Here is a 17,030-nt window from a genome sequence, read left to right as displayed (position 1 = left end):
AGGCTTTTCAAGTTTGGTGTCTCTGGACTCACAATTTAAAGTCACAACTTGAGGATAAGTCGGATTTTAAATTGCAAGGCTTGAACCTGCTCCAATAGGAACAGTCAAGCCTGAACTGTCAGGCCAGGTCCTCCCTGATATGGAACACAAGCAACCCAAGACAGGTTTTGCGCTGATATTCCCTTTCTGATGTACCCCTATTTATATGTGGTTGCCACCCCCTTTCCAATGCTGGAACAGTTTTTTTTCCTACTGCTGAGGCCTCCAACAGAAACACTGGTGGCTCTCTGAAAGAATAGCTTAAGTTCCCGACCCTTCCTTTGGGGAACTATGCTCAATAACAACAAGGAGTTAATGCAGTATTTTCTTTTGCCACCAAATTCTGCACCCCTCCTACATGGTTAATCCATGTTTAAAGTCTCCCTTACTTCAAAGGCACAACTGGTTCTAAGTACCGGACCTCTAACACATCCACTTCAGTACATTTCAGGACCTGTGACCACTCTGCCAGGAGGAAGAACTGCTTTGCTGCCAAAGGACTACCACTCTACTGAACTGCTGTTTGCTGGACTCCTGTCTTGCTGTTTTGCCCTGCTACAAGTTGTTCTCTCTGCCTGGGTGGGAACGACTGGACATGTATCACTTAAACCCAGAATGACTCCAAAGTTTAGCAGACTGTGCCTCTTGATATGACGTCTCAAGTACATACATTTCTTCCAACCATACTGCTACTACACCTGGACTCTGCAACCTGTGAGTCTGCCCTGCCAAGCCGAAGCGGGCCTAAGGTGTTTGCGCCAGTGGAACCGACACATCGCTGCTGTTGCACAACCAGGACTACTGAATCTCCTCGGAACCACAGCTTTTAAACCAATGCATCACCACCACTGCGTGGAGAAGATCAAAACACCACCTCTGCTGGGTGGGGAAATCGGCGCATAACTTTTGGAACTGCTGCATCTCCGAACCAGTGCATTGCCTTCAGAACCAAAACATTGCCAGTGCTGCATGGAGAAAATAGATTCATGACCCCAACTGGATGGAGACCACTGATGCATTGCTCAGCTGTACCCCGCATTTTCGTTGACGCAACCAGGATTAAGGTACTTTTGTTCAGCGGGCCTCACTGGGTCCTTGTATCAGGCTTGTACTCCATTGCGGTTGGCCTGAACTCTTGACTTTGTTCTGGTCAGGCTGACAAGATACCCTACTAAGCACTTATTGCTATTAAGAGCTATTTATAGTTTATTATTTAAGAATTCATATCTCAAGTTCTGCTTTTTGGAGTTTTGTTATTTTGTTCTTGCTTTATTTATTAAATTAAGTTCAATTGTTCAAACTTGGTGTGGAATCTTTTTCTGTGGTGGTTTCACTGTATTGCTGTATGAAGTATTTCACAGATACTTTATACATTGCCTATAAGTTAAGCCTGACTTCTCTGTGCCAAGCTACAAGAGGGTGAGCACAGGTTAATTTAGGGGTTGCCTGCTTCTTCCCCTGATTAGGATTGTGGTTGTTGCTTAACAAGGACTCATAACCCAGTCGTCCTACAGCCCAATTTCTAACAGAAACCAAATGAGGTGGAATGTTTGAAGAACAACTCTGACTCTATCCTGAACTTCCAGACTACTATGTTATATATACACAACTAGATGAATAGTAATCATCTGAAGCAGAATCCTGACAAAATAGAACTGATCTTGGTAGGTGGCTCCTGCGACCCTTGGAGCCAACATTTCTGGCCAGCCGAGTTGGGTACACCTCCTGCACCATCTTCTTCAGTTAAGAGTCTTGGTGTTACAATCAACAGTGTCCTCTCGCTGAAGACCCAGATTGGGACGGTAGTCTCCACCTGCTTCTTCCAGCTTTAGAAGATCAGGGAAATCAGTAGATTCCTCGCCACAGAAGCGCTTATGCAGTTTAAAAAAAATCTTTGGTCATCTTTCACATCGATTATGTCAATTCACTTTATTTCAGTCTCCCGATGTACTTAACTGAAAGATTACAGCTGGTGCAAAATCAGGCAGCTAGACTGAATTTATCATCAGCCAAGATGGCAACACGCCTCTCCTCTAATGAGGAAGCTACACTGGCTCCCAATAATACAACGTTGTGCATTTAAAATCTGATGTTTCATCTTCAAATCCCTGCATGACACTTGTCCAGAATTTGTCTCTAACTTTATTTGGAGATATAGACCTATCCACAACTTGGGCTCAACCCATCTTAGCCTCCTGGCTACAAACTAAAGAGACTAGGCTGTTGTAGATTTGCGGTCTTAGCCCCTCACTTTTGGAACGCTCTTCCTCTTAACATAAGATCTTGTGCAAACTACCCTACATTCAAGAGACTCCTAAAAACCTGGCTATTTACCCAGGCATATGAATGACCAACTAAGCAGCAGGCTCTTCCTATATTTAGCGCCAAGAAACTGTTTGGTTCATGTGCGCTCAATAATTATTTTTAACATAACAAAACCCATGTTTAGTTCAGATGCTGGAATCCTTCACAGTCCTTCCCATTTGTCAAGGAGAATGGATTCTTCTCTTCTCCAATACCCATTAGCTAAATATGGGAATTAAAATAGATAGCGTTACTTGGGCAAGTGGGGAAAAGGAAAGCCCCCATTCTCTCATCACAGGCAAGGTGAGTGGGATACTTTCCTTTTGTAAGGTGGCAGCTGTAAAAGCATAAACGTCTACAATGTTCCCTCTCACCATTGAGCATGCCCTTTGAACCCCCATCACCAATGGGCAAGGCATGAGGTAATGTTTCCTCCTGACCTTTGGGTCAGGCAGGGGAGAAAATTATAAACCAACCATCACCCATGTACATGGCAGGAGAGTTGAAAGACTTTCAAGAGTGCAGGGCACTGGGCACAATCTCAGAATATCCTCTTATCTGCATCCGTATACGAGTTAAGCAACAACATTTAACCCTGTGCCCTACCCTGTGGAAAGACGATAGGACTTAATTTCCTCAGTGCTGTCACTGCTAATCACTGCTTATGTTCTCACATATTACATCATCACATGTTCTATGACAAATTAATAACATTACTGATGACATCAAAATGGCACCATTGATGTCAACACTGTGGATGGCGGGGCTGTGAGTTATAGGTGCTTCATTTCACTATAACTGGTGATTTCAGCGTATTTGCAAATTGAAAATGTTATTTTAAAACTGACATTTTCTTCTAACTATAACGTCACTTAAACATTTAATCTTTTCAGCAACTATATATGTGTGTGTCTCTGTTTGTGCATGTGTGTGTGCATTTGTATGCACACATATGTATAGGTGTGGAAGTTCTCTCGAAACTTCAGCTAGGCTTCCTTGATGGGCAGTGGACAAACAGTGTTTACATTTGTATATCTTGAGTGAGAAATATGTCATGCTAAAAAAAGATGGGGAATCTATCTGCTATATATGGACATCTTGACTCCTTTCAGTATGGTTGACAGCTTCAAATCATGGCTGTTGTTGTCCAAGATAGGGTGGAGGCAGAGTTGTTAATGATTTTACAAAAAAGTAATTTCTCTTTAAGGAGTACAGTACATTTTGGGCCACAGGCATAAACGGCTTCCAAATGAGTATCACTAATAGGGATCCATCCTGGATAGGCACTTGCCCCTATGTGTTTTTTCTATATAGCAATGGCCTGGATGAAGAGTTTATTTCTCTCCAAGCTGATCTCCAAAATTGCTTTTAAGGGCTTTCCACCTCTGTTTTATGCATGTCGCACCATCCTGATATCTAGCACTGCAATTGTTCTATAAAATCTGGAAATTAGTAGTCTCAGTTAAAATTTGCATGGACCTAAAAGCCCTCAAGTTGCTAGAAGAAATAATAAAAATTGAATACATTCCATAGGCATTCTTTCCTCCACAATGTTAGGAAGAAATCCAAATTTACAGTTTCGTCTGGAAACTCGGTTTCCTCCAAACTCTAAATGAAGCCCTAAATAAATATATTACATTTATGGAGAATTTTTCAATGTCCGTAGTTCATAGCTTTTGTACATTGGCACAAAAACATTAATGTGAAGACCATTGCGGAAGATGGTGTTGCATTTGAGAGGGTTCACTCCTTTATTTGCCAAGCAGTCACTTGAGATTCTGACCTGAATAATTGACCCTGGATGACAAAAATATCCACTAGTCTGGCTAAAGGCAAATGGAGAATCCTGACTTTACTAGAAGTAATGGTGTCACACCTTAATCTATGCTCAAGGTAAACCAAGCAAAGAGAGTACCTGTAACTGCACATAGTGCAGGAGTGTGGGAAATACATTTAATGTAGTGCCACACTTGTTGAAACGTAAAGTACTCTGCCAATCCCTTGGCTTGCCCAGTGAGCTTCAGCTTTTTTAGGACATTATAGGCTAGGTAGAGAGTAATATAGGGGTACAATCAAAAGTGCCTTACCCTGTTTTTGAGGTTATTGGTATGGTGACATTATCTTGCGGAGCTGACCAGTTTTATTTTAAGAGGTGGAATGGACAGCTCCACTTCTATTTCTTAGTTGTGATATATGCTGATATGATTAGAGGACATTGGCTGTTTTGAAATACATAGAAAACCAGAGAATATGCTCCCCTTCTATAAAAACTACATTGCTTCCATGCTTTACTCCATCAATATGTTTGAAGTGTTAAGAAATCAAAATACCCAATCAAGCAGTTAAAGCCCATGCTCTGGTAAAGGCAACCCATAAATTAGAACAACATATTAACACGGTCCTCAGCTGAAGAAAAATACATTTTTTAGCTTGATCAGATGTGGACTCCTCAAGGGTTTGTTGTCTTTACACCAAATGGAGAATATCTGAAGCAGCATTCATCTTATGTCTGTGTGACTGAGACTACACAGGCCTATTTGCAGTGTTTTCTGTATATAGCATGCCAAGGCTTAAGTACTTAAAGCACACATTTTACTGCTGTTTTTGATACATAGTACATGTGTATGGACCCTTAGAAAGTCAAAGTGCTCACTTCTCCTCTGTGGCCTTTTACCTTGCACTGTATAAACACTGGCTACCCTCAGAGCCAGTAGGCATACACCATTCGCTCAGCTACAGTCAATTTGTTCTGGAACCCCTGACACATTCATCCTAGGTTTCTGGGACACTCCCCGGCCCACTTGCCTTTGCATGACAATTCTTTTCAGAGATTAGAAACGAGTGTGTTGCATCCTGTAATAGCCGCCACAAGAAACCTTTGAGTAACAGCTAGGCAATCAGGGAGCATCCCTGGACTACACTGATGCTTGGAGACCACAGATAGGCAGAAATGCAAACAAAATGTAGGATGTATAAAAATGGAGGAAACCACGATTTCCTTTTGGATTTACTAATTTGGAGACCTCATTAGTGGTAATAAAACAAAACAATTCTAAAGTAAACTGTCCACAGCAAAACATTGTGTGGAATAGTCATTGTGGACATGAATACAGAAATTAGGGCAGTTCTGGTTTGGGCGGCATGGTAAATGGATGGGGCACCGGTGTAAATACTTGTCAAATCACATGTGCATCTGAGGGGCTTGGCCAAGTATTGCTCCTGAGGTTGGAGCACACGACTAAAGACTCAGGACAGCTGATTAGTGTCAGACTAAGGCCGGCACATTCCCATGCCATATGCTGGAAAAAGGTTGCTGTGCATGTTGTAGCCTGAGCTCCACTGTGTGAGGTGGATAGGGGCCATGACAGAGCATAGTAGTCCACCAGACACTGCATCCAGTGACAGCTGTTCATCAGTGATGGCATTTTAGATTTTCACAGTGTGAGGTTATGTATAGCACATGGCCACATGGCAGACGAGTGTGTTATGGTTTGCAGAGCAAAGTACATCTGGGGAGCATATAATTTGATATTTAATTCCTTTGTAACTTTTTATATCTAAATGTTTTCCTAGCAAATTGTTGTTTACTTTTCTTATTTGTTTTCTCATTGGGTTAATATGCATTAATAATATTTATTTCTCTTAGTGCTTTGCTAAAAGTAACTGGAAAACGTGGAATTGTTATCACCCGATCAACGTATCCAACCATTGGAAAGTGGGTTGGGCACTGGCTTGGAGATAACTTTGCTGAATGGAACCAGGTGGACAAATCTATCATTGGTAAAGATGTTTATCCATTGATTTTAATATGGACTTAAAAAAACTATTGCTACAGCACAGTAGTTTAATAAAACAAAATATACATAATGAAAGAATATTGAACATTCTGTTAAAAAGGAAGTACATACTGTAGTTGCTTGGGATCCTGAATGTGAGTGAAAGCAATAGTTGGATAAGACACTATTTATTTTTTTATTTATTTTTAGTATTTACAAAGCATATTTTGTATTATCCTGAAACACCCTACTCTAATTTAGAACTGAGTATACCTGTCTGCCTGTCAGAACAGTTGTCACTTTAAATAGAATGCATACCCTCACTCACATAAACTGGAAGACTTTGGCATAAGGTTCGCTCATCACTATAGGCAAATTTCTCTGTTCACCATGGGTATTTGATGTTATTAAATCGAGGAAATTAGAAAAGTCCCCACCTTATCGAAGTTCACCTAATTATCTAAGACCTCATCTTATGGCTAGGACTTTATAACATTTTGACCCATAAGCTTAAATTGCATAGAGCTGGCTAAAATTCGGTTTTATTATTACCTGGCTTTCAAAAGACATGAAATGAAATCAACAATGTCTTTATTTTATTTTGTAAATCTTTTTATTAACAAATTGGCAAAGAACGGAAAAACATCAGGTGGGTCAACAGTTTCCTCATTGGTCAAAATAGGTGTCGCTCATACAGAATTACAAAGACAATATTTAAATCATGTATCACAGGGATTTCTGTACTTCAGCCTCTACTAGTCGCACCAGAGGTGCACAAATCTCTCCGTGGTGGCTGTTCCAGGCCCCCCAGACCTTTCCCCACTTCTCCGGGCAACCCCTGGCCACATACACTGACTTCTCCCTAAACACACACCAATCCATGTCCTCCTCCCATTTGGAAACCCGGGGGGTGCTGGCTGGCCCCCCACAGCTGGGAAATATTTTGTTTCTCTACCATGCACGCCAGTGTCACCCATTGCTTTCCATACGAATTCAAGTCCCTAGGCTCCCACACATTCAGTATACGCCTCCGGGCCTCTGGTCATACCTCCTCCCCCAAGACAACCCGTACCTCGTCATGTACTTTCGTCCAATATTCCTTTACTTCCACACAGTGCCACAGAATATGCATAAAAGTGCCAAGCTCTCCACATCCCCTCCGGCACTCTCCACTCTCCATCTGCTCCATCCGTACCAGTCGAGGCCCTGTAATACATGACCTATGCAAAATCTTTAGTTGCAACAATCTAAGTCTCATCTGGATCGCCACTACCCTTGGGGAGGAAATCGCATCTATCCAGTCTTCGTCATCTAGTTCTATCCCGTCTGCACTCCATTGAGCTCTAATAGTACCCAGTGGGTCCTCCATATTATTGATAATCTTTTTGTATATCAATGATATAGTCTTCTCGGGGAGGTACCCGTCTAACACTCGGTCCTCGAGAGGAGTGGCCTCCGGAAGCGTGGTCCCTCTAGGTATATGTGTGAGGAGGGCATGTCTAACCTGGAGGTATTGATAATACTCACTATTGTGTAATCTATATTGCTTCCTGATAGTCAAATGTGTGTATTGTATCCTCTCCCCACACGTCTTTGATCTGAGTAATCCCGATAAGGTCCCACTTATCAAATCCTTTCAACTTCCACAAGATCCCAAGTCTCTCGGAATTCCACAAGGGGGTAGCCAAGGTTAGTTTACCCTCCCAGGTAAGATATCTATTAGCAGCATGCCACTCATGGACTGCATGTGCGGCCGGACCTAACAGTGAACACCACCTGGGCCAGGCGTAAAGCGCCCTGGTGAAATCCCCACCTGGCGCCTGTCCACGATCCATTTTTTCAAAAAAAGTTACCTGGCCACCAATTTCAGTACTGCTAATTAATACTGCAGATTCGAAATACAACGCAAACAATCATTGTACTTTACTTTCATATTTGTATTGATTCAACTTTATTTTAAACAACTATTCATCACTCTTGATGCATAGGAGGAATACACATTTCATTCAGTATATTGTGCGACTCAAAATTATATGAAAAATATTTTACAAAAACATATTAGAAAGTCAAAAACAAAGACAAAACACTGTTGTATTTGCATCAATTAATTACACCAGTCCAAAATTTCAACAATTGCCTGTCAAAATTCAAATTCTGTGTGGCACTATGACAGGCGGGGAAAATTATTTTTTATAAAAGTTCGATCCATGGCATACTCCGGATCCCCTGGGGGTCCCTACACCACATGATTCACCGCCGCAAGTTGTGAAGCCCAATAGTATTTCTGCAGATCCGGCAGCCCAATCCCCCCCTCCATACCAAGGGAGGGTGAGTTTAGAGAATGCTATACGGGGTCTTCCGTCCCAGAGAAGCTTCCTCTGATGGGCCTCTGTTTCCTTAAAATAGGATGCCGGTACCGGGTCCATTGTATTCTGGAGTAAACAATGTCTTTATTAAATCATTATTTCTAATGTGTCTGATGTATTTACATGCTTCTGCTCTTGTGTGTAGCGCATAAAATCTCATGATCTGATGAAGCAATAAATGAAAAGGGGAAATGCTACTGTTTGTTCCATGCTGAAAAGGCTAAGGAGGAACTCCAACAGTTAGCAAACAGGCCAAAAAGTGTCTACCACCTCCTCCAGATTAGGTGCAAAGAACAGAGCAGCATGAGCTGTCACTGTACAATCTGGACATGGGATATTGGAGCACATATGTGAGAGAAATAGTGTGATAATAGGCAGCTGAGTGGGGATGATTTCAAGTAAATATCCTCAGAGGATGGCTAGAGACAACCTAGGAGCTCTTTTTTTTTTTTTTTTTTTGGTTTATTAGCAAAGTTTTATTGCGTAAAATAAGACATTCTTGGCAAAGAGCTCACTGCAGCAGTGTCCTTTGTCTAGTTGTCAATCTCATCCCTCACACTAGAACAGGACACAATTGACCTCACAAAACACATCACACAATGAGAGTAAATACTCCTTACAGTGTCTTTATCGGACAATCTGCTTTGTTTTGTAATGTATGTGAACGTTAGTTTTTGGGTATTTAATTCTGACTAAAATAGCGGCCAAACTCCGGCCGACTTCTACCATATAGTTTGCTTTGCCCAGGCCTTGACCCCTTCTGGTCGGAGGTGAAATCTGAGCTCACACAGACCTTGGGTTGGCAGGTTCCACACAATCCCTGACTTCTTCTCCTCTGTGTATTTGAAGATTTGAACTGCTCTAGAGCGGACAAACATTTTCAGGGAACAGCGGTCGCTGTGGCTAAATGAGATATTGCTGCAGCCTGGGCCCAGCCCAACCCCCCTACCCTGCGAAAGTCGCACCAGGGAGTGGATTGGTGAGTGGCCCAGGAGGAACATGGTTGACAACCTAGGAGCTCTGAATATTAGTCCAGGGTGCTCAGCAGCAATGAGGGAGAGAATAGGTGTGGAGAAGAGCTGTGCAGCCTTCATGAATGAAAGGTGAGAAAAAGAATACCCAAACACCCACAAAAGTCAATGGGTGGACAATCTTGTGTTGTTGATGCCCAAAGACAGGGTGAAGGGTGAATTGGGGGGTTAACTTTGCTCAAAAAGACTTTCAGACACAAACCTGGAATATGCTCTGTACTTTTTAACTAAGTCCAGGCAAAAAATTTGTAATGGTGTGTAATTTCCTGCATTTTGTATTTTTTGTGGCCTTTATGCCACTGCAGTTTGCGTAAAAAGCATATTGTGTGGGAGCATGGGAATAACATAAACATAACAGATGGTTGTCGCTGTTGTACACACCATGCACGCGTGTTTTAGCACAAAATAAGTCCTTGTTCATAAATTGGATACAAGGACACATTTTGCACACAAAATAGTACAAAATGGCACATTAGTATCATCTAACAACTTGTAATTCTGCTTAATTTTTTAACATTTCATCTAATTTCTGCTAAGGAAATTACATGACAGTCACCCAAACTTACTTGTAGCCTCAGTGTCTAATGCCACTAACCTCCCAAATACAACATATAAATTAGAGCATCTATGAAGTTGAATTTAGGCACTCCCAAGGAAGTAAAAAACAACATACAAGGTGGCGACAGTAGAAGCAACAAGACTCATTTAGAGTTCATGTGCCTCATTTAGCGGTGAGGAAACTTCCAAGGGTCATATTATGGAAGGTGCCATGGTGGTTTAACATACATATGCGGCCACATTGCACTTTGGTATTGAAGAAGGGGCCAAAGATGCTTATTCAAACCTTTCTGTAAACCTTTCTGTAAATTAGTTAGTGCTGGTGCATAGGTAGTGACAGCTCTATCCTAATGGGGGTTTCTCTCATTTAAAGGAGGAGTTGGTCCCAGGAAATTGAGGGGAACACTTTGTCTTTGTGCCCGTGCCATATTAAGTGCTATTGGTGCAGAAGCAAAGGGGCTCTCAGGAAACTTACTTACTGTCTGTCCTACAACGATGTGACACACAATCAGTGCACCCCTGATGGTGCTTCACTAGAGGGTAAAAAGGAGCCCAATGTTACCACCAAGATATCTCCCTGCATATGTATGCAGCCATTCAATGATCCTTCCTGCAGGGTGATCTCCATGCCCCTTGAGAGTGGAACACTTTGAAAGACAGGGCAGCTCATTTAAACAGCCAGTTCATTTTTCACCCCTAGTGAAATGCACCTTTGCATCTGCCATAGGGGCAGGACATTATCAGTAATAGAGTGCACTGTCCTGGTGCACCTAGTTAAAGTTGCACCACAATCCAGCCATAGACAGTACGCTATATCTAATATACAGGAGTATACAATAAAGTGACAGAGTTAATACTTGAATTAATCTCAGGTACTGGTAATTACTCTTAGCCGGACCCCAGTCCATTGTTATTTTGCACACCATGCCACCTTAGTTTGCAACTAGCCATATGAAAATCAGCTTTGAACTTGCTCCAATAGAAACAGTTGAACCTTAACTGTCAGGCAAGGTTCTCCCTGGTGCGGAACACAAGCAACCCAAGACAGGTTTTGTACTGATATTCCTTTTATGATGTATCCTTTCTTAAAGTTGGTTGCTTCCCCCTTCCCAGTGCTGGGACTGTTTTTCCTACTGCTGGGGTTTTCAGCTGAAACACTGTGGGATATCTCTGAAAGAAGAATTCCTTTTGGGAACTATGCTCCATAACAAAAAGCAGTTAATGCAGAATTATTGCCACCAAATCATGCACCTCTCCTGCACGGCTAATCCTTTTTGAGTCATTACTGTTACTTCCACACCCACCGTCCTACTACCAGCAATAGTTCCATTTTCCTTCAGGAGGACAGTCATTACTAGCCAGATGAGATGTGCGCTGGAGCTGTTGGGCAACTTGAATCTAAATATGTTTGTTTTCAGGCTGCGCAAAGTACAGTTGTTAATTGTTTTACCATTGAACTTCCCATAATTCTGCTTGCACAATTCTAATAGATTTTTAACAAGTAAAAAGATAATTTAAATTATTTCTCTAGCATTTCCCCAAGCTGACTTATGACATTTGTTCATTAATTACAACAAGGCCTCTTCATGGAGAATGTATACTAACAATGTGAAACACCCTTTGGAAACTGTTCACTGTAGAGACATACTTTTCATCAATAGTTAGCCTTTGATATTCCAGAACTCTTTTTATATGAGAAAAATGACATCAGAACATCTGTAATCAATAGCTCCTCTCAGTCTGACATCCATGAACTGAAAGTCAAATGTCCGTTGTCCACCAATCAAAGGTAATCAGCTGGCAGGGTCAATGGAGACTCTGCTGGTGGAAAGATGGTGCTTTCTCGACTTTAATCAGATAGCACAATCTGAATTTTGGCAGACGGCTACCCTACCACAATTCTGGCAATATAACCTGTTTGAAAAACTCTAAATAAGCAAATAAGCATCTTGTTATTTTATCAATAACACTGAATCCAAACGACTGCTGATGGTGATGTCCAGGGTCCCTAAAAGAAAAAGAAAAGAGATGTGCTTAAATATGCACATCGCCAATAACCAGGGAAAATTTGCACATATGGGATGACATTTGAGAACATAATCATACATCTTTACTCCTTTGCTTGAAAGCACATATTTTGTACAAGGAATAATAAAGGGTAACTTCTCAGAGGAGATAACAAGTGGATAATCCAATTTACGTAATAGGTATTCAGGGGTGTGATTAATTGCTCTCCTAGAGACTGAAAGGTTCTAGTGTTTTCAAAATATTTCTCAAAGTGATGCTTGACCAAGTTAAAGTGAGGGCTACAAAGGAACTTACTCATTTGATAATGTATATATAGGGTAAGGCAAAACATGTCTTTCAGCTAAAATGAATCCAGGAAAAACAGAATTCCTAGAATTTTGGAAAATGGAGGAATGTCAGCAATGTTCAGAGCAAAGTGTGATGAAATTAAAGGCAGGACTCCAGCTTCACATTGCATGCCTATATAAAGTCAACAATAAAAAATTGTATATAGATGACATTATGCAATAGAAAGGTTGCACACCGAGGACAACTCACATACCGCAATATGATGGCAGAGTTCTAGTAGAAAAGACTTGATCATGCATTGTGTGTAGGAAGTATCTAAAAATTCAGAATTTCTTTTGCAAGGTTCTTGAGACAATAAAGCAAATTATTTCAGGGAATATACTTCTATTATCAAAAGCCATAAGTCTTCTCTATGGGAATGCTCCACATGAAGGCAAAAACAGTTACATGTTACTTGCTGTAGAACAGACAATAGAGGAAATTATTTTCACGGACATTGCTATAGACTGGATAGTGTAACAAAAGTAATGTCTTTCCTATTAGGGTGATTACATGGCATGCCTGGAGAGTGTCCCTGAGTCCAGAAAGTAACGTCCTTACCATGCTGAAGGCTGCTTCTCTGAATTGTTAAAGGTGGGGGCTGAATCTAGAGAGGAGTCTTTGTGCATGGACATGACATGCAATGTCTATTCCTACAGAACACGTTCACCCCTTGAAGCATGTTTGCCCTGAATAAGGGAAGTTTAATGTTATTCAGCTCGATAGTACTCTCATTATCTACCTCAAAAGGATATAAGGCTGAGTGAACACACCTGTATTTAAAACTGCCACAATAGGAGCATAAACAAATCACTGGATTGGATGCATAGTCCACTTAGTCACCAATCCCAGGATGAGACAACTTTTGTTTTTTCCACCAGTGGATAAGACAGATGTTGATCTTATATGGCGTAAGTGGCAAATCTCCTGTAGTATGAATTTGTTTTGGGGGGATGTGTTCACCCACCATTGGAGCTAACAACTTTATTTCTGATCTATCAAAATGAAGAGGCATAATTCTGCACTAAGGAGACAAAATGTTTTAAAGTTCTTCATAATACCTTAACATAAAGTAACAAACTAAATGCAACTTAGTTTGAATCAAATCAAAACAGAGGACAAGGCCAATTAGTCCAAAAGCAAAAGTAGGTTTGAGATATTAACATAGAGCTATTTCTTTAGTGGACCCCAATGGATGTCATGTCTGCATAAAACTGGAACAATCATTATAAATTATTGATTATATAATTGTTTATTGAAAATTGTTACTGAATACGGATGAAGGAGAAGGACATGAAAAAAACTGAACCTTTCAACAGCTTACACAAACCACAGATTTATTACATAATGGTTCATGGAGGCTAGTTTAAGTAGTAAATATGAGGATTGAATCTAGATAAAGACAAGTTTGGCAAACTCTAATCCATTCCGCTTATTTTTGCTTTTTCTTTGATTAATTTGTTATTACATTTCGTTGAGTTACCAGATTTAAAACCCCTCAACAGTATCATTCACTCTATTTGTACTTAGAAATGTATACTGAATTCAAGTGCCATCAATCATTAAATACTGTGACAGAGAGCACCTTGTCTTAGAAAAACATGTTTTCATAATAGTTCATTAGGTATAGATGACCACTTATTTCAACAATCTAATATCAGTTTACTCCACTGATTTTCAGAAAGTAAGACTTCATCGTTCCACAATGTAGGATTACATAGGTCAATATTTAGAGCTTGGTGGATAGTATACTCTGTCTTCAATGCTATCCCGTCCACCATGTTACAAGTGCCATAGTATATAATGCGCTTATAGTATATATTGTGGGACATCCACCTTGCGAGTGAAGAAGCACCCTATCATCCAAACTCTGAATAAGGCAATTGGTCAACAGTTCATCAATGACACAAATAAACGTAAAGGATATCCCATCCACCATACTGGCATTTTGCATTTATCTTTAATGTTTAATGCATTTGGGGTACTGATCACTGTAACTCAACGGCACTATTCAGTGTTTGCAATTTCCATGTTTTTATCGATAGTTTCCTGTTGGATCACTGTCTTCGTTCATCCAGAAACACTATGCACAGTTGTCACGTTAGGTGAATTATCAGGAGAAAAGCATCTGCAGTATCCATAAACAGATCCTCTTAGATCGTTTACTGCATATATTTTAAACCTGTTACATTGACCTCAATAAAATAGGCCTGCCAATTTAATTTTTGTTTGCTTTCTTTGACTTGCAGGCATGCTGGAGTTCAGCCTTTTCGGAATTTCATATGTAAGCCACAGAAAATAATGAAACAAAAATTTCAAGATTTTTACTATACATACTGAACTTACAAATTCCAACAATGCATGTTTTTTGTTTCCTATAGACTGGAGCGGATATTTGTGGATTCACAGGAGCGACAACCTATGAACTGTGCTCCCGCTGGACACAGCTAGGAGCCTTTTACCCATATTCGCGAAATCATAATGGGAAAGGCTTTCCAGTAAGTTAATAATTTTAATGTTCCGCACATTCTTACTGTGTGAATTTTTTAAAATATTTTCTTTTGTATGGGATAATAGGCTTTTTTCGCATCAGTGAATTGTTTGAACCCACAAGTGAGCAAATGCTGCGTTTACATTTAAAAAAAATGCCATTATCTTAACGGAATGATTTACAAATAATGCATGCACGTGCTTAAAAGCCCACAGTGAATTCTACTCTACCCTTAAAGGAGAAGGATACGGTCGGGAAGTGACAGACCTCAAGGATAGCAATGGCATGTAGCTGCAATTCATAATTGTTAGATTTGGGGGTCTCTAGTTGGCACAGGTAGGTACTTGTGACAAGTAGGGACCCTCACCTCTAGTCAGGACAAGGGGATTACACACCTAAAATAACCCCTTCTCACCATCTAGGTTGCGTGGCGCGAGCAATCAAGGCATTGTAAGTTAAGCAGTTGTGACCACATACAGTAACCCAGTGACAACACTACAAATGGACACCACACAGGTTTTATATAATAAATAAGTAGACTTTATATAGAGTTACCACAAGACCATAAACGACAAAAATACACACTATGATTACTGTAAGATGGTAGATTTAAGCTTAGTTCAGTTCAGTTCTTAGATGCGACACTCTGCGTCAATTTACCTTAAGCTGCGTTGCGCTTCCACGACAAGCAATCTCGCAGTGATGGGAAGCGCGGCAAAGTCAAGCGCAAAGAAATAAAGACGTGAAGATCTTCCAGATGTAGCACGCTTCTCGGGGATGCGAGAAACTCTTGGTTCAATGCGTGGACTAAAGCCGGGACACCCTTACGATGCGATGGCAACAGCTCCAGTGGCGATGCTCTTCTCCACGATGCGTGAAGCTTCCGCTTGATGCAACAACCACAGCGGCAACATCCAAGATGCGACGGCAGCAGCTCCGACGGTGGTGCACTTCTCGGGGATGCAAGGTGCTCTTGGTCGATGCGGTGCAATGCGACAGTTCCAGCAGCGACACCCTCCTTCTTCGGAGTTGCAACGGCAGGCACAGCAACGGCGACACGCTCCGACCTCGTTGCGAGATTCTTCTCCTGATGCGGTGCAGTGCGACAACCACAGCGGCAACGCCCTCCTTCTTTAGAGATGCGACGTCAGCAGCAGCGACGGCGACACGCTTCCTCTTCGTTGCGGCATGCTTCTCTCCGATGCGGTGCAGTGCAACAGTTCGAGAGGCGACACCCTTCTTTCTCCGGAGTAGCGATGGCAGGCACAGCGACTGCGACACGCTTCTTCTCATTTAGTCACGCTTCCAGCTCCTTGCGACACGCAGTTCCTCAGAAGGCCCAAAACAGCAGCAGGCACTTCCACAAGAACTCTGGGCAGCTAGGGGGTGAAGTCTGTTGTCCCTGAGACTTCAGCCAGAGGCAACCTCTTTTCCAAGCCCTTGGAGATCCTTCACAAGTTGAAAGCAAAGTACACAAAGTTCCTTTCTCCTTCCTTTGGCAGTAAGGCAACCACTGCAGGCCAATCCCACAAGCAGCACTTCAGCTTGGGAATAGTCTCTCCTCAGGTTCTTCAGGTTCCTCTCCTCAGTAAAGTTTTCTTCTTGTAGTCCAAAGTGATCTAATTTCATGGGATCAGGGTCCCATTATTTATACCCAGAAATCATTTGTTTTCTGAGGAGAGAGGGGCCTTTGCCCAGTCCAAACCAGTTCTGAAGCACTCTGTTTACCAGACTTCTCCTTTCCTTTCACAGTGCAGGGCATGCACAGCAGATACCCCACAGGAGGTGGCGCCAGCATTGTGGAAGGCAAGTACAGTCCTGGAGCACTTTGTTTACAGGACTCCTTCTCTTCTTTCAGTGTGCAGGGCAGGGACATCAGCCGCACACCAGGGGGTGGAGCCAGCATTGTGGAAGGCAGGCACAGCCCTGTTCAAGGTTCAGGTGCACCCCTCCCTCCCATCTAGATGCAGATTTCTCTATTCACCACTGGGTGACTCAGCCTGTCTCCTAGAATTTCCCAGCCCTGTCACATAAGAATACACAAACTAGCAGAGGCAGGTTTGAATGGTTAGACAAGCAAATACCTACTTTCTAAAAGTGGTATTTGCAA

The 17,030-nt window shown here is 41.6% G+C and overlaps 1 protein-coding gene across 2 annotated transcripts in view; it reads left to right on the top strand.

The window, feature by feature from the left end:
• Positions 1-17,030, top strand: part of SI (sucrase-isomaltase) — a 645,776-nt gene that overhangs the window by 347,021 nt on the left and 281,725 nt on the right. For both annotated transcript variants that reach the window (XM_078665617.1, XM_078665618.1), the window contains exons 38-40: positions 5,990-6,123; positions 14,679-14,713; positions 14,811-14,927. In XM_078665617.1, the coding sequence (XP_078521743.1) occupies positions 5,990-6,123; positions 14,679-14,713; positions 14,811-14,927 (286 nt within the window). The remainder of the gene's footprint in view (positions 1-5,989; positions 6,124-14,678; positions 14,714-14,810; positions 14,928-17,030) is intronic.

Source organism: Lissotriton helveticus, chromosome 11, assembly GCF_964261635.1.
Source record: "Lissotriton helveticus chromosome 11, aLisHel1.1, whole genome shotgun sequence".
NCBI classification, from domain to species: domain Eukaryota; kingdom Metazoa; phylum Chordata; class Amphibia; order Caudata; family Salamandridae; genus Lissotriton; species Lissotriton helveticus.
The sequence above is the reverse complement of the archived record's forward strand: the minus strand, read 5'-3'. Positions and strand labels throughout refer to the sequence as shown.